The 22,473-nt window shown below is 48.4% G+C and overlaps 9 protein-coding genes across 9 annotated transcripts; 7 read left to right on the forward strand and 2 right to left on the reverse strand.

The window, feature by feature from the left end:
* Positions 1-748: 748 nt before the first annotated feature.
* DEU56DRAFT_211418 (uncharacterized protein) lies at positions 749-1,855 on the forward strand. Its single transcript, XM_041345085.1, has 5 exons — positions 749-935; positions 993-1,108; positions 1,176-1,444; positions 1,499-1,752; positions 1,809-1,855. Exons 2-4 carry the CDS (start codon positions 1,101-1,103, stop codon positions 1,675-1,677), a joined length of 456 nt encoding a protein of 151 aa, XP_041210906.1. The 5' UTR covers positions 749-935; positions 993-1,100; the 3' UTR covers positions 1,678-1,752; positions 1,809-1,855.
* On the forward strand, positions 1,781-2,467 carry DEU56DRAFT_211452 (uncharacterized protein). Its single transcript, XM_041345086.1, has one exon. It carries the CDS (start codon positions 1,978-1,980, stop codon positions 2,320-2,322), a length of 345 nt encoding a protein of 114 aa, XP_041210907.1. The 5' UTR covers positions 1,781-1,977; the 3' UTR covers positions 2,323-2,467.
* On the forward strand, positions 2,468-5,312 carry DEU56DRAFT_211415 (GMC oxidoreductase-domain-containing protein). Its single transcript, XM_041345084.1, has 16 exons — positions 2,468-2,658; positions 2,718-2,969; positions 3,022-3,113; positions 3,173-3,352; positions 3,408-3,418; positions 3,468-3,587; positions 3,655-3,881; positions 3,935-4,024; positions 4,079-4,127; positions 4,178-4,315; positions 4,368-4,431; positions 4,480-4,568; positions 4,633-4,856; positions 4,913-4,932; positions 4,998-5,120; positions 5,170-5,312. The coding sequence occupies exons 1-16, from the start codon at positions 2,613-2,615 to the stop codon at positions 5,251-5,253; spliced, it is 1,809 nt and encodes a 602-aa protein (XP_041210908.1). The 5' UTR covers positions 2,468-2,612; the 3' UTR covers positions 5,254-5,312.
* Positions 5,313-5,367: 55 nt separating this feature from the next.
* DEU56DRAFT_790671 (uncharacterized protein) lies at positions 5,368-6,052 on the forward strand. The gene is made up of 2 exons (XM_041352614.1): positions 5,368-5,553; positions 5,615-6,052. Exons 1-2 carry the CDS (start codon positions 5,490-5,492, stop codon positions 5,761-5,763), a joined length of 213 nt encoding a protein of 70 aa, XP_041210909.1. The 5' UTR covers positions 5,368-5,489; the 3' UTR covers positions 5,764-6,052.
* Positions 6,053-6,916: 864 nt separating this feature from the next.
* Positions 6,917-7,794, forward strand: DEU56DRAFT_790678 (uncharacterized protein). Its single transcript, XM_041352615.1, has 2 exons — positions 6,917-7,567; positions 7,629-7,794. The coding sequence occupies exon 1, from the start codon at positions 7,205-7,207 to the stop codon at positions 7,532-7,534; it is 330 nt and encodes a 109-aa protein (XP_041210910.1). The 5' UTR covers positions 6,917-7,204; the 3' UTR covers positions 7,535-7,567; positions 7,629-7,794.
* Positions 7,795-8,943: 1,149 nt separating this feature from the next.
* Positions 8,944-9,679, forward strand: DEU56DRAFT_900092 (uncharacterized protein; the record flags this gene model as incomplete). The annotated part of the gene is made up of 4 exons (XM_041356501.1): positions 8,944-9,058; positions 9,086-9,246; positions 9,300-9,337; positions 9,367-9,679. The coding sequence occupies 4 exons, from the start codon at positions 8,944-8,946 to the stop codon at positions 9,677-9,679; spliced, it is 627 nt and encodes a 208-aa protein (XP_041210911.1).
* Positions 9,680-11,431: 1,752 nt separating this feature from the next.
* DEU56DRAFT_732495 (aspartic peptidase domain-containing protein) lies at positions 11,432-12,920 on the forward strand (the record flags this gene model as incomplete). The annotated part of the gene is made up of 6 exons (XM_041348278.1): positions 11,432-11,711; positions 11,760-11,888; positions 11,940-12,270; positions 12,322-12,455; positions 12,507-12,625; positions 12,684-12,920. The coding sequence occupies 6 exons, from the start codon at positions 11,432-11,434 to the stop codon at positions 12,918-12,920; spliced, it is 1,230 nt and encodes a 409-aa protein (XP_041210912.1).
* Positions 12,921-13,372: 452 nt separating this feature from the next.
* DEU56DRAFT_790692 (uncharacterized protein) lies at positions 13,373-13,725 on the reverse strand. The gene has a single exon (XM_041352616.1). It carries the CDS (start codon positions 13,705-13,707, stop codon positions 13,486-13,488), a length of 222 nt encoding a protein of 73 aa, XP_041210913.1. The 5' UTR covers positions 13,708-13,725; the 3' UTR covers positions 13,373-13,485.
* Positions 13,726-20,233: 6,508 nt separating this feature from the next.
* On the reverse strand, positions 20,234-21,329 carry DEU56DRAFT_754270 (uncharacterized protein; the record flags this gene model as incomplete). Its single annotated transcript, XM_041349793.1, has 8 exons — positions 20,234-20,340; positions 20,410-20,444; positions 20,485-20,537; positions 20,618-20,752; positions 20,802-20,818; positions 20,934-20,998; positions 21,088-21,163; positions 21,263-21,329. 8 exons carry the CDS (start codon positions 21,327-21,329, stop codon positions 20,234-20,236), a joined length of 555 nt encoding a protein of 184 aa, XP_041210914.1.
* Positions 21,330-22,473: the final 1,144 nt, after the last annotated feature.

Below are 22,473 nucleotides of genomic sequence, written 5' to 3' on the forward strand. Positions count from 1 at the left end.
ACGTATTCCCGTGCTGGCGAATATAGCTCTGGCGCAAGCTTGTACACCTTTAGGGCGTGGTATAGAAGAGAATCACTGCCTTTAGGCTGAGCATCTTACGTTCTACACATTGTGTCAGCCGAACTCACATCAGGAGCTGATGACTCGGTGTTGACGTCGTAAATAAAATGCTAGTTTGCGTCCGCGGGAGTACATGGTGAGAACTGGGAAAAAAAGATCAGTGGGCGAAGGCGCTTTGAAGTTCTGTCCCGCGCGAATTTACGACTGCCATCTGAATGGCTGCCGCCTTCGAGGAGACTCGCAGGAGGTCGTGTAGAAGAGCCCCGGCCAAGTGGCTGGGAGCGAACCTTCCTGAGTTAATATTTGAAGAATATTACAGCGCTCTTGGAGGTAATCTTGATGGATTCGAAACCGCGGGCAAGACGGCCCATCAGTATGGAGGTGACAAATAACGAGACTTTTTGATACGTATCATCGAAAGCTTCAAAGCATTGTTATCTCCGCTTAACTCCTATACTGGATGACACGTGCACATACCATCCCAGTCGGTAGACCGTCGATCCGTTCAACGTCCGGATATGCTTCGCAGCGCAGGAAAGGCAAAAATCAGTGTAGCTGGTCTGCGATGAGACTGAAGAGTCAAGTCATAGTTCAAAACTTCGCTCTCGTCTGGAACGTTGACGTTGTTGTCTATTGTTGTGCAAAGGCTTTGTTCCTGATTGAATTCGTTTTTCAGAACTTTAAATTTGAGCAGACCTGGCAGCCAATAACAAAATTTCGGGAACGGCAGACCTCTCCCTTACACCATTCAGACAACTGCAGAGGCGAGCTCGTTGCACAGAACGACCGCGACCGAACGTCGATGCCATCAATTTGGTCATCATTTCAGCATCGGCACTGTATTCTTGGTCAACAAAGTTCGATATCGAAATGAGATCAGTGTCTCTTTGATATCATCACCTCACGATGCTCCCATAACACTCATGCAGCACATGTACCATATATGAAGCTGCCGTTTTCATTGCTCGCCCCGCGAAGAAAACTGGTCCTTCCCAAACCAGCCTGGACCACCCTGTGTAGGCATCACAGCAATTGGTACCATGGCCAGGTTAGCACATTTTTTGTGTCCATCTGAGCCTTTAAATCTGTCTTTTTTTGCTTATCAATTCCAACAGGGAAATCCACGCGCATCCTCGTCATTGGCCTTCAATACCCGACCATCACTCTTGCGAAATTCAACCAAAATTGCTCAGCGGCGAACTTAGACCGACAAGTCCACGCACGGTGCAATCCATCAGCGTCGTCGTGCCTCCATGCGGAACAAACGGCCAGGAGCCCAATGAAAAACACCCCAGCCCCGGGGCTTTTCGCACTCCTCCGTGCTGTTTACCCACCATCCCCATAAAGCCAATCAATCTCGTCATCTTTTTCATCTGCCTAATAAGTGGGGCAATGACGCCTGTATTTCCATTCCTCCTGTCCTGATTTATCGTTTTAGTCTTGGCTGGTGGATTAGATGCCAGCATGTTCAACTCATATGGCAATCTTGTCCTCGGATTCGCAGCCTCGGTTCCAAAGTATTTGTTATGGAAACCCTCCGCGATGCGCTGGCTCACGATCCCATGTTCTGAGTCAGTACAAGAGTTGGTGCGATTGTCCCGAGAACGGCACATCTAGAGTCACCCAAGTCATTGTAAAACATGGCGATGGGACTTACATGTGGCGGTAGAGATTACCATGGTGTATTACGAGGTACGTTTTTTGATCGTCGTCTGATATGTCTCATCCTGTCCTTACTTGCTCTCCAGTCCATTCTCAATATACGCGGCATTCGTACTGTGTCTCTTGAGCCTGCGCGGCGTGTTTGTCGAGGGGTGCTCTTACGGTGTCGCCAGCGCCCTCGTCTACTTGGCCGAGGAATCTCTTTTCTACGTTGGCACCATTCTCATCGCACAAGGCACATGCACATACCTTCAGATGTCCCTAGTCCTCAACCTTGCCATTTCCACCGTCTCCATCGGCTTGCAAATCATGTCGTCTGCTCAACGAGTTGCTAAGTTCGTTCTAATGACACAATTTACACGACCTCATCAAGCTAGACACGACCGGCGGCTTCGAGTCTCAGGGTGTCATCCATCCGAGGGTCGAAGGTCTTATCTTCAACGTATCAATCTATTACCTAACCCGCCCTTATATGTCCGTCCTGAACAAGGTGTCAATGTGCATTATAGTGGTTGTGGGTACCTCGACGGTAGCATGTCTGCTTTAACGGTCTCTATGAGCCCACTTTATGCACAGTCTTGGCAGGCCTCAATGAGCTGAGCGCAACGGATATCAATTACCTTCGCGATCATGCGTATAATTGCTCCTAGTGCCGAACCTAGCCCCGCGTCCCGACAAAGGTTGATGAACTTACCCTCCGGGACAACTTTGCCTCTCTGGGTATCAGGTTCTACATGAAACATTCGGGGTCCTTGGCATCATATCACTTCCCATGCATATTTATAGCGCTGAAACACAAACGGACATAATTAGCAGCCACCATCTGACGAGGGGCTCACTGGTACATATAAGACACAGGCACTAATGATCGAGTAGTCTACACCGATCAAATGTCTCCCCCATCCCCAACAGAATTCGATATCATCTTTGCTGGAGGTGGATAATAACGTCTTTTATCGTAGACTATCTGAACATTGTGTTAACGTTTCGTGCAGGTGGTGCCACGGCGTGTGTCGTAGCAGGCCGCCTAGCTGAATGTGATCCATCGCTCAAAATATTAGTTCTGGAAGCGGGTGAACACACCCTCGACAAACCTGCTCATGTCCAGCCTTATCAGTATCCGTTCCATATGGCTCCGAACAGCACGACGCTCACATTCAACTTTGGAAATCCCTCTCCGAAACTCAATGGACGAGCATTGGTAGTTCCGAGTGGTCGTTCCGTCGGTGGAGGGTCGACTATCAATTGTATGTATTATTTTTGCTGAAACAAACAGCATGCTGATGTATAGCCCTGCAGTTGGGGCATACACCCGTGCACCTGCCTCCGATTACGATGATTGGGCAGTCGAAGGTTGGGAATCGAAGAATTTAATTCCGCTCATGAAGAAGGTCTCGAATGAGCTTACCATATTATGTTATATTTGCATTCTGACTCTCACATTGTGTAGCTGGAGACATTCGACGTGCAACCTGGTCGTCCATCTCACGGGTACGCCGGACCTGTCAAGGTGTCCCCTGGTGGGCATAAACTCGGTATCTGTGAAGAGTTCGTCAGCGTTGGTACGACCTATCACAAGAGGCCGTATTCCGACGACACCAATGATTTAGAAACGTGTAACACATACAGCGTTAGTTTTTTAATTTTGCTTTTCTGCCTGCGAGCACTGACTGAAGCTGTTTCAGCCATGGGCAAAGTGAGCATATCCTCGTAGTTTGTTGTGGATTGGACTCAGGTGTGAAAAGGTACATTGATGGAGCTACCGGAAAGCGTTCAGACGCAGCCCACTGCTACATCTACAACAAAACACACAACACGAACTTGCAAATTTGGGCTGGCAAGCGTGTAACACGCGTCATCTTCGAGTGAGTAATCTACCTGATATCGCACCCGTAACCAACTTTCATTATTAATGTCTTTTCCGAATCACAGGGACAAGCGTGCCGTAGGCGTCGAGTTCACCAACGACCCAGTGTCTTTCCCAGATGCAGATCGGTCACCGATTACTGCGAAAGCTTCAAAGCTCGTTGTTGTCTCTGCCGGTGCATTCGGATCCCCAGCCATTCTCGAGAGGTCAGGTATCGGTGCCGAGGCAGTGCTAAAGCGATGTGGCATTAAACCACTTGTGAGCCTGCCTGGCGTTGGAGAAAACTACACAGGTAATATTTCATTTGTGTATTAATGGGCTAAGGTCTTGGCTTACGAGTGTCAGATCACGATGTTGTTTTGGTTCCGTACTTGGCTGCTGACGAGGCTGTTACTATGGACCCGCTCTGGCGTGGGGAGGAGAGTGCTACGAAGGGTTAGCACATGGTATTGATATGTTTTCGGCACCTTTCGAACTGATCAACTGTAGATGCTCTTACTCAATGGGCCAGTAATGGCAAATCACTGGTTGCTTCGAAGTCGGTACAGCTTATTTGTCGTTGCTGGTACATTCTGATTGGAATTTCAGTGGTGTCGATGCGAAAATCAAGTGGCGTCCTGATGGCGACGAGCTGAACGCCATGGGTTCAGCCTTCCAACCACGATGGAACGAGTTCTTCCGGGACCGCCCAGACAAATGTGTTGCAATATTCTCCCTCATCGCAGGGTCTGTCAACATTTTTTTGCTTTGACGAGATATGGAAGCTCACGATGACCAGATACATTGGACCACTCATATTTACCCTTCCTCCGCGCAATTACATGATGGCTGCCTACTTTACAGTACTTTTCTCCACCTGTCCCGTGATTTTTCCCTGAACCGTTCGACAGCTTTACCCCGCATCTGTCGGTAGCGTGCATATCAAATTGGACGAGACCGGCAAGGAAGTACTCGACTTCACGACAGGCTTTCTCGATGAGTGAGTCGGCACTTTTCATTTGAGGCCCTTGCGCATGTCTGACTATCTATGATTGTTCGTCCAGTCCATCTGATATCATACCAATCAACTTTGCGTACAAAAAAATGCGCGAAATCTACCGACGCATGCCTTCCTACCGAGGTGAACTCGCTATCGGCCATCCTAAATTCCCAGAGGGAAGCGCTGCGGCCTGTGGAGAAGCGTCTGGGCCAGTGGCCTTGAATGAGCCTGACATCGTCTACACTGCTGAAGATGACGAGGCAATTGAAAAATACCATCGTGACTGCGGTATGTGCCGGTTTTGCATGTCCATCGCTATGGTTACTTACTGAATCAAATCATAGTGCAAACGACCTGGCACTCGGTGCGTGCAGCAGCTGCAGCTTAAAAGTTTGAAATGAGGTGTCTGATCTTTCTGTGTGCGTGCAGCTCGGTACCTGCGCCATGAAGCCGCAGGCAGAACAAGGCGTCGTCGATGCTCGACTAAATGTGTACGGCGTTGCGAACCTCAAGGTTGCCGATATGTCTATTGTGCCGAAAAATGTTGGCACGGTGAGCACTACACAAGATTAATTGAGCTTTGGTCTAATTGTCTTCCAAGAACACATATTCGACGGCGCTCGTCATTGGAGAGAAGGCTGCGATGATCATTGCTGAAGACTTGGGTATTGCTTACAATGTCTAGCTCTAAGCATCGGCAGAGTGCGAGGACTCTACTAAGAAAATTTGTATATTCCAGTTGACGAGAAAATATCCTTGTTAGATCTTTAGTCTCGGCCTGGCGGTTGTTATTCCTGAAAGATTCATTGACAAACAACACTGCAATTGCGCAACATACCAGTCTTCAATATAGCAGGAGCAGTTTCTTGTCTCGGAGAGGTCAACCCGGAAATAGCGGCGCAGTTAGAGCGCGTCCTTGGTATGCCTTGGGCGTATCTGAGCGCGTCCGTGGCGTATTTGCTTCTTGATACAGTGGATCTGGTGCCTACCCACACGCCTTGTGAGTAGGTGCCTTGGGCGTAGCTGCTTCCATTGATGCAACGGACCTGGTGCCTACCCAAACGCCTTGTATTCCCAACGCTCACCTAGCGCCACCGGAATGAGGACACAGGAAAGTCTCCTGTGTAGTCGGCGCTTTCTGAGCGCAAAAAGATGTCAAAAGCGTCTGGACTCTCCAGTATGTGCCACAGTTTGACGAGTGGCTGTGATATATTGATGTCTGCCGTAGAACAAGCCGGCGTATTTTCCTAAGCAGCGGGAGACTCTACGTGTCGCCCAGTCCAATTCAAGGCGATATGTTGTCGAACATCGCAAGAATCTGCATAAATCTGCTAATCGCTTTCACGAGGGAATGTGTGGTAATGTCGAGGAAACACTAATTTTGCTTCCTACCATTAAAGTTCAATTGGATGGATCGAAGAAAAAATTCACGAGCAAAAATCCATAAAGTTAAACATAGATCCAGCCCGAAATCTAGAGGGATGACGAAGAAGGTTGCAAAGCCGCCTTTGAATGAAATCCATTCCGGGTGTTGGCGCTTTCCCACGCCGGGTGAGGCAGGGTCCCAGTAACTTTAGTGTCACAATTTAATATTGTGGACACTCGTTTCTCCTTAGCTTGGACACTATCGTTGTTGTTGTCCGCAATCGAGACCGTGGTTATGTGCTGTTTCGCTTGTCTCATTCAGCGCTCATCATTGGTGGCTACCACTGGAGCGTGTTTTCAACCAGCAGATGAAGAATCATGCTGCCAGGTCATCACGATTCGAAGGCGGCCAATGGGTTAAATGCTTCTGTCGGTCACAGTTGACACGGTTTCAATAGTTGGAATGTGCTATTCAAAAGTAGAGGGAACGTGCGACCATGCATTCCTTTGCAGCACTCGACCGAGCTGCTCGAACGCCAGACCATTGAAAACTAGACTTTCTGGCGCGCTCGACACGTAGCGCAATTTCATCAAGAACGTATTGGCGCGCGATGCGTCCAATGCTTGTGCTGAGTATAGCACCAGTCCCAACATGATCACCAATGCAGATATCGCAAACAACTGAAATCAGTTTGGTATAAATTGACATTGCGTATGTAGCACGCAATCATGGACAGCACGCGAACTTCACCATCAATCCATGCGCAAACACCCGATTCGCGTACGCCGAGACTCAATAGTGTCAGGAATACATGTAGTAATGGGTGGACAACTCGTGAGTGGCGATATTTGAACCGTCAAGGTATTCCACAACGCCGTTACAGTTTACCCCGCGACCACTGGCCTAGATGCTAGTATGCTCTAGTAGGTGGCGAGGTCATGCGTGCGGCGGGCACAGGGGCCCGTAGGCCTGTTGAGTTGTCATATGCATATGATCGGCGAGTGCGTCTGCCGCATCCTTGGAATGTGAAAATTGGGTGAATAAATCATCATCATCATAGATCGAAGTCCACCAACACGTACCAGGAGGACTCGCAGCGGAGTGCATCCGGGACATCATTTCAAGCCTTCAATAAAATCATGTCACGGAGTTTGGCATCTGTTTCGTGATGCAAGCACACCCAAGTTGGCTGTCCCCTATACATTCTGTGTATAAAAGCCAGCGTACTCAGGTTAGTTGTTGATTCAGACCGCAAAATCAGATTTCAGCCATGAAATTCACTTCACTCACCACTATCATCATCTCTGCCGTGGCAATGACTGGCGTAGCCATCGCATCTGAGGATGTGAACATAACACCCTTGAACTTTCCCTGCACAGGAGTTGGTGAGCACTTTTGCGACCTACATGCAGACCTTGAACCACATGCTTATGCCTACCGATCGATCAAGCGGGGTGCTCAACCTTGGGTGGTTTCAATCACGGAAACGGGTTCGGTTATTACTGTTCCAATGACAAGATCTGGAAGTATACGCCATGCCCGATCGGACAAAGATGTCATGTCACCAGTCCGAGTACGTTCGCATGTTCATGAGTGCTGAGCCTTGAGCCTCGGTCAACTCCAGAGTGCCTGGGTGAGTCTCTCCTTTTTTTCCGTCTCCCGAATGTGAGTGTTGATGTGCCTGCTTTCACCAGTGCATGGCACAACGAGCATGATATGTCCATGAGGGCGTGAAGGAGTGCTGATGGCATGATGTTCTGCAGTTCGTTTAATCCGGTCCTCTTGATAAGATAGTAGGATTTGTGACATGTATTGTATGGTCAGATTGAGGTCAAATATGCTTTCCTGAGTTTCCACGCACTCTGAAGTTAGACCCGATGTCGATGAGTTGCATGTCCTATGTAGTGGACTTTGGGGGAAGGGCGGAACGGAAGTATGAAGAATTGCTGGGGCCTCTTAGGTTTCGGACTAAACATCTGATTGTCAGGAGTCAGCCGAGTGTACTCAGTGAATTGGAGCATAAAGTAGCTCCTCGGTCGTTATTGCGTGCTGAAAAATACCTCTTTCACGGAGTCTGCTGTGCAGTCGGTGGTCGGCCCTTCTTCCCTATTCCGTGTACAATCACTGAATAAATTGGAATACGTGAACCCGTTAAGGCTTCGTAAGAAATTGCTGCGAATTTCCTTGTTCCGCCCCACTCTTTGTCCTTTGACTGGGAATAATCGTCGAGAGGTGACCGCGGCTGTTTCGATTGACTGCGATGCGGATAAGCATGATGTATTACAGAATGCAATCGACATGATGGCCATGGCCCTACTAGTAGATCGAAGCTCAGTTTTTTCGGCAACTGGTGTTAATAGGCGAAATCACGATTCACCCAATGTCCACCACCACCACCTCTCCGTTGTTCGAAAAGATGAAACACATTAGTGCAGGGAAAAGTACCACTGAGGATAAAAAAAAATGACATTGCGTGTGTAGCACACAGTCATGAACGGCACGTCACTTCACCATCAATCCAAGTGCAATCACCCGATTCACGTACTCTGAGACTCAATAATGTCAGAAATACATCTAGTGATGAGTGAACAACTCGTGAGTCACAATATTGGGACCATCGAGGTATTCCACAACGCCGCTACAGTTTACCCCGCGACCACTGGCCTGGCTGCTAGTATGCGTCAGTAGGTGGCGAGGTCATGCGGGTGGCGGGCACATGGGCCCGTAGTCCTGTTGAGTTGTCATATGCATATGGTTGGCGAGTGCGTCTGCCGCATCCTTGGAATGTGAAAATTGGGTGAATAAATCATCATCATCATAGATCGAAGTTCACCAACACGTACCAGGAGGACTCGCAGCGGAGTGCATCCGGGACATCATTTCAAGCCTTTAAGAAATTATGTCACGGAGTGTGGCATTGATGCAAGTTGTTTGGCTGTCCGACCTGTGTATAAAAGCCAGCGTACTCAGGTTAGTTATTGATTCAAACCACAAAATCAAGTTTCAGCCATGAAATTCACTTCACTCACCACTATCATCATCTCTGCCGTGGCAATGACTGGCGTAGCCATCGCATCTGAGGATGTGAACATAACACCCTTGAACTTTCCCTGCACAGGAGTTGGTGAGCACTTTTGCGACCTACATGCAGGCCTTGAACCACATGCTTATGCCTATCGACCGATCAAGCGGGGTGCTCAACCTTGCGTGGTTTCAATCACGGAAACGGGTTCGGGTATTACTGTTCCAATAACAAAATCTGGAAGTATACGCCATGCCCGATCGGACAAAGATGTCATGTCACCAGTCCGAGTACGTTCGCATGTTCATGAGTGCTGAGCATTGAGCCTCGGCCAATTCCATAGTGCCTGTGCGAGTCTGTCCTTTTCACCGTCTACCGAATGTGAGTGCTGATGTGCTTGCTTTCACCAGTGCATGGAACAATGAGCGTGATACGCAGGCTACAGGAGGGCGTAGAGGAGTATGGCGTGAAGAGTTTATTGAATCCGGTTATGACGACGACTATAGGATGTGTAACAAACAATTTGTGGTTACACTGAGGCCACATATGCTGAAGTTAAAGACTCTGGTGGAGAATGGAGGACGTGGTGATATGCCCGCTCTTGAGATGGGTCTTGAGGCCGGCTGCGGACTGCACCGCGTAGGTTGTGGGGATGAGCGGTTCCCCAAGACTCTGCGTTCTGCTGCCTGGTCGATCGCAAGAAGTCGATCTCTAGCTCAATGAAACGATTCAATCTCTCCCGAGGATCCAATGAACCACTATCATACGTTAAGCACCTGAGACGAGAAGTTGCCTCGCTTACAGCTAGGAAAGCTTGACAGGAAATCAATCTGAACAGGCAAAATGCTTGCCTGATGCTTCGAACTGAGTGCATTGAGAACTGCACCTGATGATACGAGTGGCGTTAAGTTTCTTGCTGCACGGGCATGAAGATACAATGGAACTTAGCAACTGATCAAAGCTCTTGCATTCGTTGCGAGTGCGTTGGCCTGCTTGAGAGAATGTAAAAATTACACGATTCAGCATTGTCGCCGGCATGTTGAGCGCAGTTAGACGTGCCTTCAAGTTGAGAGCAGCTTCGAAATTAAAGATGAGCTTGCAATCGTGGGCCTCCATCAGTGAGTTCATGAATCCTTGAGATTGTAGCCGTGTAAACTATAGAAGAATACAAATTAATTTTCCATTGTGGGCAAGCCGGCAGGCTTCGGTCAATTGAAAATGAACGGACGGGGTAAAGGCGTGCCGGAGGAATCCTTTCAGTTTCAGATGGACTCGATGAATCACTACAAAATTAATGATCACATCGATACAAAGATGTAGTGCATGAAACACGGTACACACGTTGGGTTTCATTGAGGCACATGAAGGAAACTCGTTGTAACCATCACTTGTGGTTCTTGGATAGTGTTGTAAATGCAAACCTTCGATTTTTGAATGTGAGAAGCAGCTTGAGTGTTGCTCTCATAGCTCTAAGCTACTGACTGGCTGATGGCGTCTAGCTAGTGTCGTTTAGTACCGTTTTGAATGATTTGATGAGGAAAATAAATTCTAATGGCAGGTAAGGAGGTTCAATATGGCGGTTGGTTGGACGAAAATATACCTCGAGCTCGATGATCATCGAACAATCAATCAATTACCGACTCCCCGCGTCAACCCAGAATCAAGATGCAGTGGACGTGCGACGTCGCCGCTGGCACGGGTGCAATATATGGTACTCCTTCGCTAGGTCAAAATACACATCAACAATTCATCTGTCACTGGACTTCCAGTTCCCAGGACAAATCTCCACCACTCGATTCTCGCACATGACATATATATGTACAACAATTGGGACCATGATAGCATGAGACTCCTTGGCCCTTTTGGACGATGCATCACATATAGGACTACTATGGGAATTGGAGACTGATGTGCACCGCTACGAAATGGCATTTCCTTCAAGACACGCGAATCTTTCCCATTTGCAAACGATGCATGTCTGTGCCGATTATTGGTGCGCATGATCAACCACAACCATTTCTTCGATTATATTAGTCTTGGTCATAACAACATTCCATGGTATCATGTGTCGAGTTGGCAAATAACGTCAGCGTAACACTACAGGTAGGCCCAGGACAACCAGGGACATCCGCCCTGCTCAGCAACATTTGCTCCATCAATCTGGTACTAACATACTGCCAACTTGAAGGTGCATTCGTGATGGGCGAGTGTCGCTATGGAAATCAATGTGAGGTAAGGAAGAACTCAATTAACCAGTGGAGCATGGGTAAACAGGTATATGAATATTCCCTCTAACTAGGAGTTGAATCGTTTAACACGTGCATACAGTGGGATGGCTCGGACCGCGACTATTTCGTGATCTGGTTCTTCTAGGGGGGACGTCTCATACGTGGCTAAGGTGCCCAACATTCGCGTTCGTCAGCGCATATATAATGGGCCACTGAATATGGTATCATTCTCACTTTTGAGTCAATCATGTTCCCCGCGGTATCCTTGTTGACAACTCTCCTCCTGACCTTGTCAATCGCGGCATCGCTCGTTGAAATTCGCAATTCCCCCATCACGCTCCCCATCGCCAGGAAATTGAACGTCTCCAATGGTACCATCAACCTCTTGGAGCGTGATAAAGCTCGCGTGGCTGCCATTAAGGACCGCTCCTTCAGCACGCTCAATCGCCGTGCTGGTAGCATTCCCTTGATCAACGAAGCTGTCACCTACATCGCACAAGTTGGCGTCGGCAGCCCTGCTACAACCTGTAAGTTTAATTTTGAGAGTTCATGCGGCTATTAATGGATTGTTACAGATAACTTGGTCGTCGACACCGGTAGCTCGAACACTTGGGTTGGAGCAACCACTGCGTACGTGCAGACCAAGACCAGCGTCAACACCGGTCAGCCTGTGGGGGTCAGCTATGGTTCTGGCTATTTCTTTGGTATGACATACAAATATACCATAAGTTGAAAATATTTACAATAATATATAGGAACTGAGTACACCGACACCGTCACTCTCGGTAGTGGGCTCACCATTACCAGTCAATCCATCGGTGTATCTACTCCTTCTACGGCATCCGGCTTCAGCGGTGTTGACGGTATCCTTGGTCTCGGGCCTCTCGTTTTGACAGAGGGTACTCTGGAAGATGAACCGACGACGATGATCCCGACTGTCACTCAGAATCTGCACAGCCAGGGCACCATTTCTGAGATTGTCGTCAGCGTCTCTTTCGAGCCCACCACTTCTCTGACGGTTACCAACGGAGAGCTCACATTCGGTGGAACTGATGCCACCAAATACAACGGCTCCATTGCATATACGTAAGCTACTTCGACTCCTAGATCAATCCAGATTGACGGCAATTGTTTCAGTCCTCTTACCACCGCAAACCCTGCGTTATACTACTGGGGTATCAACGAGAGCATTACTTACGGCACCACGACGATCTTGTCTGCGACGGCTGGTATCGTTGACACCGGCACCACCCTCATTTACATTGCCACCGGTGTGTATTTAGAGTGCAGCGAGTGATCATAGTCTAATTAGCGTTTGATAGACGCCTTCGATAAGTACCAGTCTGCAACCGGCGCTACTCTGGATGGGACGACTGGTTTTCTCCGTATTACATCCACCCAGTACAGCGCCCTCAAAAACCTGGACTTCAACGTTGGCAGCGTATGCCGTTTCTATTTCGAGGTGTTATTGTCCCTTGCTTACCGGTTCTTGAGCACAGAACACCTACGTTCTCACACCCAACGGCCAGATCTGGCCCCGTGCCCTCAATATATATATTGGTGGTAGCAGCAGCAGCGTCTATCTCGTTGTCAATGACATTGGCACGACCAGTGGTCAAGGTCTCGACTTCATCAATGGCTACACGTTCCTCGAGCGTTTCTACTCCGTGTTCGATACCACCAACTCCCGCGTTGGTTTTGCCACAACCAAATACACTTATGCCACTACCAACTAACGTGGAATTGGGGCTTCCTGCCCGACTATTTATCGTACATAGGAATATTGCTCACACATGCCGACTTCTGAAAGCATTTCGGGATGTGATGTGACGGTCCAGCAGTCGGCAACAACACTGACTCTTTGACAGTGACGCCAGAGAAAATTTCGTACGACCTTTCCGATGTGCAAGTGTGGAGTCTTTGGATGTTCCCCTTGCCCGGTGGGCCCATTTCACGATGTTAAGCACTTTGGGTCATGTTGGTAGCTTGAAGTGATACCTCACTCACTCCAACAGCAGCGTCAAGCATGCCGGAAGGGCAGGTATCAGCGTTGAACATTTTGACGCTGGTGCTGGTGATTAGGTACATGGTGAGAGTAATGATCTTGACGTCTGTTGAGATAGAGATAGAGATGGACTTAGAAGGTGGTTTGACTTGAGAGCCGACCACAGAACCTGAGTGCATGAAGAAGCAACAGAATGACGGTATAATTGAACTGGCCTAGGAATGAAAGCAATACGACGTAGAACTACACACCGATATGAGTAAAAACCGACCTCTGTTCGAGTGGTACTTTCGCCTTCACGGTATGTGTAGCAAGGGTTGAACGTTGAGTGCCCAGGCCACCTTTGTACTAGTATAGTCCATGACACCACCATCCTTCACATTCTTGAATATATTGTCGTAGAAAGCTTCGATGATGTGTTTTGCGACAGCATCATCGACCTCCCACAGCATGCCAACGACGCTCTTGAACCCTGAAAATTGGAGTCCAGGTGCGAGGTGGAAGACTTCGTCGGGCATCTCCTTATTGCCAACGGCAGTATGACATGCCGACAAGAACACAGAATCAGCATGTGGAACGGAGAGCTGGGATATATGACTCCCTGTGGATAGAATTCGGCTGAGAGGGAAAGGAGAAGAGGTTCAGGGTTGTCGAAGGCTGTTCGGTACAATAGATGCCGGTATAATTACACTAAGCGCTGAGACCAAATGATGACCCGACTAGGGCTAGCGGGAGGGGCCAGGTCAACGAACGTTGGACCCGCCAGCCTAGCTCTCTAGAGTGATGGATGGAATGGATGAACCCGTCCTAATGTACATGTGTATGTATGCGTGTGCCCTAAGACCCCAGAACCCCGAAACCCCTGACACTCGCTGCTGCCTCTATGCCCTGGTCTGACCTTGCCTCATGCTCCTAAGCTGTGGACGGAGCTCCCCGCTCCATTTGCCCCTTCCCCAGAAGGCGTCACTCCGGGGGCGCATCTTGAATCTACTTGTCTTCATCTGTATGCTCTTCACTGTCTGAATCCACTGTATCCTCTAGCTCTCCCTGAATGGTCGCCCACGTTTCGTCGACTTCTGTTTCCTCGCTCCTGTCTCCGTCTTGTATTGCACTTTGTAGCGTGGCTAATGCGGTACCATTGCGCGGGATGAAACGACGAAGGCGTCTTGCATGGAATAGTCCATTGATGGGAAATCCTTCTAACGAGGTGAGAGTATACGAGTTGCTGATTCTAGAGACGACTCACCTGGGTGCTGACCACTTAGGTACCAATTTCCTTGCGCTTGACATCGTCATGTCCATAGCGCTCGCGTATACCTGGACCAATTGTCCTGCCTCGAATACAACTTCCCCCGCGTGTGATTGCAACACCTTTTTGTCGAATTTGTTCTTCCTCTTGATCGTGTGTGCCGCTGCATGATCCGCGCCGTCTGTTCTCTGTTGATCTACATATGCCATATGGATGCTAACATCCGACGTGCTGGGTGCTGTGCTTGCTTCCGCGATAGTGGTGTGACTGGTGTTAACTACCAGTCCGAGGAGTAATTCTTTTGGTGAAAATTTGAACGCTGGGATGAGTCGTTCGTTCAATTGACAGATTGTGGTGTCAAAGTGATCCGGCCATGTTCTGGTGAGGTCTTCCACTCTTGTACTCTCGTATTCGTATTCGTCCTCTCCTAATCCTGGGCTACACAATCGCTTCAATCGTCCCAACAACTTCCCATTAGCATTCTCCACTAGCCCGTTGATCCACGGGGAATAGGCTGCTACGACGTGGTGTTTCGTATCGTGCACTATGCACCACGCGTGAACATCTCCGTTATCAAAATGCGACCCGCCATCTGTCATAAATGTTTCTGGCTTTCGGAAGGTATGTGCGACTGCATCTAGTCCCGTTAACGTTGTCTTCGCGGTCCCATAGACTTTCAGCTTGAATCCCCAGACATACTGGGAGTACGTGTCGAGGATGAGAAGGGCGTTGTGGTACCCACCCTTAGCTTTGGGAAGTGATAGGTAGTCGGCTACTAGTAGCTCGAACGGATGACGTCGTGTAATCGGGTACATTAGAGCGTGCAATTGAGACGAACCGAAGTTTTTACACTGTGGACATTCGAGTAGCACTGTAATAATTGACTGATCTAAATGAGGACTCACTATCTGATCCATAAGCTGCAGTTTCGTGAGGTCCCTACCCCAATGACCGTTATTAGCGTGTACGTCTTTTGCCAACGCTATGGCCTCTTTCTGCGTCACGCATTCGACTTGTGCTCGCGCCCTTGTCGATTTGCCGTCGGCAATTCGCCATAATCGACCGTCTTCGATCATATAACCGAGCGCACGGTGCTGGGCTCGTCTACGTTCTCGTTCCGGTTTGTCGACGTTGAGGTTGGCTAGCGCTTCGATTACTTCGAGGAAGAGAGGTTCGTCCTTGAAGCGGGTATGTAGTTCCAACATTGCTGTTTCAGAAGTGTGGTTAGCTGTTTGAATGACGAATAGATCATTCACCAGGCTGTGCGTTGCTTCCCAATCCTCGCTCACCGACCATGCACTTCCGTCTCCGTCGACTCTTGGATATCCTGACGACCTCTGACTAAGTGCATCTGCCGCTGTGTTGCTCGTGCCCGCGCGGTGACGAATGTCCGTGATCTGGTAAGCTATGATGCCGTCCCTCCACCTAGCGTGCACGACTGACATCTTGTCGCTTAGCAGCGTGTCGCGTAGTGCGATACAATCTGTTTCAATTTCCACGGGGAACCCCCATATGGTTGTACCAAACTGGTCGAACGCGTACTTTAGAGCCGCGGACTCTAACAGGTACGGTTTGTACCGTTCTTCCACTGGTGACGTCCTTTTCGACACGAACGCGATCGGATGTACCTTGGTTGTCGGTTCGCCTGATGATTGTTGCGTGGTGAAACATTGGGCGAGTACCGCGCCAAACCCGTCCTTGCACCTGTCACTGATGACTATGAAGGGTGAACCATCAAACTTGGGTGCGCGAAGCACCGGTTCTGCTATGAGGATCTGTTTGAGTTTCATTAGTGCGTGTGAGTGTTGTTGTTCCCAGAAGCCTTCTAGCTTGTAGTCCCGTAAGAACTGCTTATACTTGCGTTTCCCTACCTTTGCATTGTGTGGTGGCCTGTCTAGATTGCGTAGCATGTCAGTAAGTGGGGCCGCTATTCGCGCATAGTCCTTAATGAGTGATCTAAAGTACCCTGTTAAACCTAAGAAGCGCATCAGTTCTAATAAATTCTGGGGAACGGGCCACTCAGCGACTGCGGCTATTTTCGCTAAATCTGGGTGTATGCCCTCACATCCTACTTGTGACCCTCCGAAGATAACGTTGCTCATGAATAGCTGCGTCTTCGTCGGCGATATCGATAAGTTCCGTTGTCTGCATCTATTGAAAAATATACGTAGTCGATTTAACAACTCGTCGAAGGTGTTTCCTGCCATCGCCCCGTCATCAACGTATAGCTCCATTAGTAATTTGACCAGGATATCGTACAGAGCCTGAGCTGTGAGATCACTAAAACATGACGGCGCACCTTGGACTCCCATCGGCATACGACAATACGCCTCGTACCCTCGACCCTCTGTGTAGAAACACAGGTAAGGTTGACTCTCCTCTTCTACAGGAATCACATAGAAGCCTGCCACAAAATCGAGTACGCAAATGTATTGATGTCCCGCTAAGCGTTGTTGCTTCGCCGCTATATCGCCTTGCGGTGTGGGTGCAACCTCTGATACCTTGTTGACTTCGTTAAAATTCTGGCAAATGCACCATTTAACCTTTGACGGATCAATACATTCTGGTACCGTGACTGGCGTTGAGTCTAAGTCGACGTCTGGGTCCGATTTCTCCCCGAGCGCGATGCACTGCTTATTTACGATATGTCGTATATCCTCCATTGAAAGGCTCGTTCCTGAGTGAGTCTTCTGCACGAGAACCGTAGAAGCTACCGCTTTGACTTCGTCCGATTTGATGAATCTCGTGATCCCGGCTTCTCGCATGTCATCCAGTACTGGAAACAGATATTCTCGCTGTGGTTTCATTAGTGGTCTTTGGTGCACCTTCTTGGTAAACATTGTCCCAGATGGAATCTGTAAGCGGAATTTAATAAAATCTACCGGTTTTACCTCTCGTACTGATAAAGCAAAAACATCTGCGAATTCAGCTACCAACGCCCGGGATTGGCCCAATTGTTCTTTGGTGAGTTGATCCCCGTACCGAACTGCTTTCACAATTGCCTCTACCCGCTCTGGCCAGAAGGGTCCGTGCTGCGTGAGTCTCGTGAACACGTCCTTGGGTAGTGCTGTGGGTGAAAGATCTAACACTTCGCCCATCAACGTTGGCTGAGCGTCATCCTCAATTCCAAGGATTGGTTGAGGTCCTTCTTCTGATGGTGGATGTTGGGTTGGTTGGGTGTGCGTACTGGTTAGCGTGTTCGTGTTACATTGAGTCGTTGATGGCTGATTAGGTGAGGTGCTGGTGAGGGTTGCTACATTATGTGCATTTGAAGGTGGTTGTGAAGTCTGTATGTGCAAAATATCATTAGTACTGTTAGTATCTGTTGAATCGATCGATGACGGGAACATTTGCGGATGGTTGAACTTAATGATAGAAGGGAAACGGATAGCTGAAGGTAGACATGGGGACGGTAATGGACGATACGCGGTGAAGTTCTGTGTTCGATGGTGTGTGCCTTCATGTGGTAGCATTATAGCATCACTGCTATAGTCGTGGATTGCACAGACTTGTTCTAACAGTGGTTTCCCTATCAACATGCGCCACGAGCCTCCACTAGGGAACACTTCGAACGATGTGTGTAGGTTGACCGGTCCCCATGAGAACATGCCTGTCCATACACCTGTGGACGGTACTAATGAGCCATCAGCCATGCGAAGAGTTCTGGACGATGTACTTAACGGAGAGAGTCTTTGCACTATTCGTTGATATGCTGCTGTGTCGATAGCATTGATCATGGCGCCATTGTCTACGATGGCTAAGATTCTTATCTTCTCTCCCTGCAGTCCATGTAGATGTGGTACCGTTACGAAGGGGTTACTTGCTTGTGTTCGAATTGACTTGCCGGTAGCATCCAACAGGTAAACGTCAGTAATAGAATTTCTAGATATAAGAGGGGGTACAACCGGGCTCGTAGTCAACAATGCATTCTCCAACGACATAGTCGTGTCCGTAGTTGAAGAAATAGAATGATCTGTATCGTTACTAGTGCCTGCTGGTACCATGTTAGCTTGTGAGATAGATGAAATGGATGCGATAAGCGAAGGAAAAATGTTCGTATCATATACAGTATGAAGCGCTTGGGATTCTGTTGGACTCGACGTGTGTGGGACTACTGCTGGTCCGGTGTTTGCAGTGGTCCCCCATAATTTTCCTGCATCCACTCATATCCCGTTTCGATTCCCCACACGTCGTTCTGATCTCCCCAATTGTGATCCTCCTGCGGTGCGATCGTATATACTGGCGCTGGTTTGGGGTTTCCGTATGGCTGATACTGAGGGTAGTTCGTCGGCATGATGTATTGAACTGGAGTTGGATATGGGGAACGTATTGCTTGCTGCGGTGTTGCTCTGCGTAGTAGTCCTGCGACCTGTTGACGCCATCTAGTCTCGTGTGGTCGCAGTGGACTAGTCGTCGTACACTGAGAGCTAAGGTGGGTTGGGTCCATGACCATTCCACAGTTGTAACATTCACCCGAACCCAGTACTGCTGTTCCAGGTCGTGCTGGGTAGGGACAATCCAGCGAAGGGATTCCTTCCGTACCGTAGGTACGGTGCCATAGATCGACGTCCGCTTCATACTGTCTCATGCCTGCCTCCGTATTAGGCCTTTGTGGTGCTACCGCTACTCTTTCCAGAATCTGGGCCCGCGTTAAGGGTGCGCGTGGAGCAAACATTCCTCTACCATTGCCATATCCCGGTGTTCCACCCCGTGCTGCTGCAAATGGGTTGATACTAGTGATGGGTGGCGCTATTGTCATCCCCACTAGTACTGGTGGTGCATTGGGGAACCTTAACGTCGGGCGGTATGTCGTTGGGGTTGTTTGCTGCATTCCCAATGCCATCTGCGAGAACGGTTGATGTAAGGATAGTGGTGATGGTGTACTCTGCACCTTGAGTTTCGCGATCTCCACATCACGAGCTCGTTCCTTCTCGAGGTCCTCGCGTCCTCGTTTGAGTTTGATGTTTGGGACGTTCTGTATATCTTCGACAAACTCATCCCAAGTGTTGTACACACACTTGAGATGATCCTTCAGTAGATTTGGGATTCCTTCTAGCACATACTCGATCATTCCACCATCTACGTCGCCCATTCCAAGCGCTAGTCTTGAGACATTGAGCACCCAAGTGACATGCGCATAATTGCCGGTTCGTCCTTCTTGCGTCCATTCGCCCACTTCTTCCTCCTTCAAGATCTGTGCCATTACACGCTCCTTCTGTTGCGCCCGTGTAAGCTTAGGTCGTTTGGGCGATGGCCAGCGCTTGAAGAACGCCGTTTTCAGATTGGCGAATGAACTGAGTTGATGTGACGTTAATCCTTGGTACCATTCCTCTGCTGCTTCTCCTGGTGTTAATTGCATACCGAATCGTTGGATGGATTGCCTATCTGTCCAGCTGATCGGAAGTGACAGTTCGAATTGTGCGAACCATGCCGCTGGGTTCTCTTTCTCTCCGTAGTCGCCATAGAATAGCGGTACTGGTTTGACAGTGTCAGCCATGACTGTCGGTTTTGAGCTCGGTTGGGTTTTAACGGTCACTTGAATCTTGCATCAGGGAAAAGCTCCCATGCGAAATTTGCAGAATTACTTGGTTTTAGTCAACTTTCTCAACTTTATCGCATATTATTACAGAAAGATACATATTCACGGAAAATATGGATGTATATTAACCTACATTGAAGTAAGTATATATAATACATGTTTTGTAAGGCATTTAAAAAAAACAAGGGGGAAGCAACATCTAAGCTCGTCCGTTTTGCAGGAACAGCTGCTCGCCACATCACAAACTCACCATTTTTCACTGCTGGCTGTGTGTGTACTGAGTTGAGTGTTTCGGTTGCGTAAGATCGAAGTTTGTCACACTCAAATTGCAGCGCCATATGGCAAAATCTGCATGCTGCAAGACTATGGCACTGGATCTGTTCAACTATTCTGCGCACGTAAAATTGACGCACATACAGACAACACACACACCAGTCACTTCAGGGTGCAGGTGATACTTGAGGTAGCTAAAGAGCAAGCAAGCAAAGTCAGTATGCAAACCCTCACTCACAGCTGATAAGCTCGTTGGAGAACGTAAGACCAGGCATGAGACCGTGTTCCTTGAGCCAGAATATAGACATGAAGGGACTCGGAGCCCAAGAATATGCCTTCCGCGGCAGTGAATGCGACCAAGCATGACCTGGACCTCATTGGAGAAATGTTCAATAAGGTTTTCATTGACAATGCCGCTGTCGGATGTAGTGAAGAAGGCGAGGACGTGTGAGGCAATGCGATGCTTGTTGAGACGCTTGTGTTTGTACACATTTGAAATGTTCTGAAGTCCAACATTTGCACTTGTTTGTTTACTTCCCACATGCACTCACATGACTTTTGGTTCGAACTTTCAAATTTCAATGTTCAATGTTCAACCACAACACGACATCGACCAACTTGTCGAATGTCTCCTTACAACGTGCTTTTACAGCTCGACTCATGAGCAACAAAAGCGAACGCACTTTCAGTCGCACACTCCTTGGGTGTACCTAGTTTCGTCCGTGTGTACTCCTTTTCGAAATGCCGCCTGATAGTCGATGTCAAAGATTCTGCTACTGTGGTTCAATTCCCTTACTTTCTTACTCGCTCTTTATCTTAAAAAACCTACTAACTTACTCTATCCGATAGATCGACTGGCAACCTGACTCGTTGACTTTATTGGTGGACGGAAACGTGACGCGCACGATTACAGCTGCTCAGACCATAAACAACGCGATGGGCATGGTTCAGTTTCCCAACACACCCAGTCACATTCAGTTGAGGTGGGTGTCGTCTATGCACGTCTCTTTACAATGCATCCATCCACGCCCGATGATCCACTCTTCCATGTCATCAAACAGGAGGTTAGTGTTGTTCATTGTCGAGCTCGAGCCTCGCTGACCAACCTTCACAGCTAGTTAGTGTTTTGACCCTCTGGCGAGTTTGAGGTTTGCTGACCACAGAAATCACTTTTCCGTCGAAGCTAGTCAGTGTGGCCATCCTTTAATCTCGAGCCTTGCTGACTGACACAATTATGATCCTATTTAAAGGTTCAAGTGTGCCCATTGTCTGTCAACCTCGAGCCTTGCTGACCGGATCAAATTGATTGTTGTTATGGTGTAAGTGCATTCCTCTGTTGATGTCGAGCCTTGCTAACTGCTCCTTCATGTCTAGTGATTTTTTTCATCTGTTGCTACTATCCGCTCCTTTATGTTCATTGCAATCTCCCCGTTCATTAGTAGTTATGTAGTATATTGTATATTGAGTTTGAATGACAATATAATATTTGTTTCACCTTCGTCATTGTGATATTGCTCGAGGATCATCTATTATGAAGATTTATTAATGCTGCACACTTTATTGCATTTTATTGCACTTTTGCCCACTTTATTCCAACAAAGGCATCAGGGGGCTGTTGGTTAGTTCATAAATGTCACTAATGTGAAACATGATGATAAAACACAATAAAACTCGATAAAACACCATCATTTACACAAATTCGCCCTATTTCCCTGAAGAGGTTTTCCCTGATGTGGTTGCGACTGATTGGTGTCTGGTTGCGTCTAGTGGCAATGCAGGAGGTTGTCGGAGAAATATTGATTGAGGCTTCAGCGTGGATTTCACTACCGGTTTGGTAGGTGTGATAGATGATAATGATGACTCTGTGGAATAGGAAGTGGAAACATTGTCGTCTGGGGTGAAGTATGCTGGAAAAAGACGGTATTCATTCTCGACTTCTCCCGAACGGTTGCGTTCAGTGTATTGCGGTACTGGGAGTGAAAATTTGCGTCTGGGTGTGACTGGTTCACTCTCCAGTGGATCTGGGGGTGAAGAACTAGAAGACTGCTGCTATGTCCTGGTAACGTGTCTCTTCGCTGAATGTTCCGTATTCGTGCGCAGTCGTCGATTGAAACATGTCTTGATACTTGTTCACGTTTGTTTATGTGGGTGCTCTCCCCACCCTCATCACCATATGGACCCGCCAGCCTAGCTCTCTAGAGTGATGGATGGAATGGATGAACC

This window comes from Suillus clintonianus (assembly GCF_016758775.1).
Source record: "Suillus clintonianus strain FC179 chromosome Unknown DEU56scaffold_19, whole genome shotgun sequence".
Lineage (NCBI taxonomy): Eukaryota > Fungi > Basidiomycota > Agaricomycetes > Boletales > Suillaceae > Suillus > Suillus clintonianus.

Excerpts from the sequence above, each read along its gene's own strand:
- DEU56DRAFT_790678 (XM_041352615.1), top strand. The coding sequence starts at position 7,205 with ATGAAATTCACTTCACTCACCACTATCATCATCTCTGCCGTGGCAATG.
- DEU56DRAFT_211415 (XM_041345084.1), top strand. The coding sequence starts at position 2,613 with ATGTCTCCCCCATCCCCAACAGAATTCGATATCATCTTTGCTGGAG. Across the intron at positions 2,659-2,717 it reads CGATATCATCTTTGCTGGAG|GTGGTGCCACGGCGTGTGTC; the intron begins GTGGATAATAAC and ends CGTTTCGTGCAG. Across the intron at positions 4,432-4,479 it reads TGATGGCTGCCTACTTTACA|CTTTACCCCGCATCTGTCGG; the intron begins GTACTTTTCTCC and ends ACCGTTCGACAG.
- DEU56DRAFT_211418 (XM_041345085.1), top strand. Across the intron at positions 1,445-1,498 it reads CTTTTTCATCTGCCTAATAA|TCTTGGCTGGTGGATTAGAT; the intron begins GTGGGGCAATGA and ends TTATCGTTTTAG.
- DEU56DRAFT_790692 (XM_041352616.1), bottom strand. The coding sequence starts at position 13,707 with ATGCCCGACGAAGTCTTCCACCTCGCACCTGGACTCCAATTTTCAGGG.
- DEU56DRAFT_790671 (XM_041352614.1), top strand. The coding sequence starts at position 5,490 with ATGCCTTGGGCGTATCTGAGCGCGTCCGTGGCGTATTTGCTTCTTGAT. Across the intron at positions 5,554-5,614 it reads TGATACAGTGGATCTGGTGC|CTGGTGCCTACCCAAACGCC; the intron begins CTACCCACACGC and ends GATGCAACGGAC.
- DEU56DRAFT_211452 (XM_041345086.1), top strand. The coding sequence starts at position 1,978 with ATGTCCCTAGTCCTCAACCTTGCCATTTCCACCGTCTCCATCGGCTTG.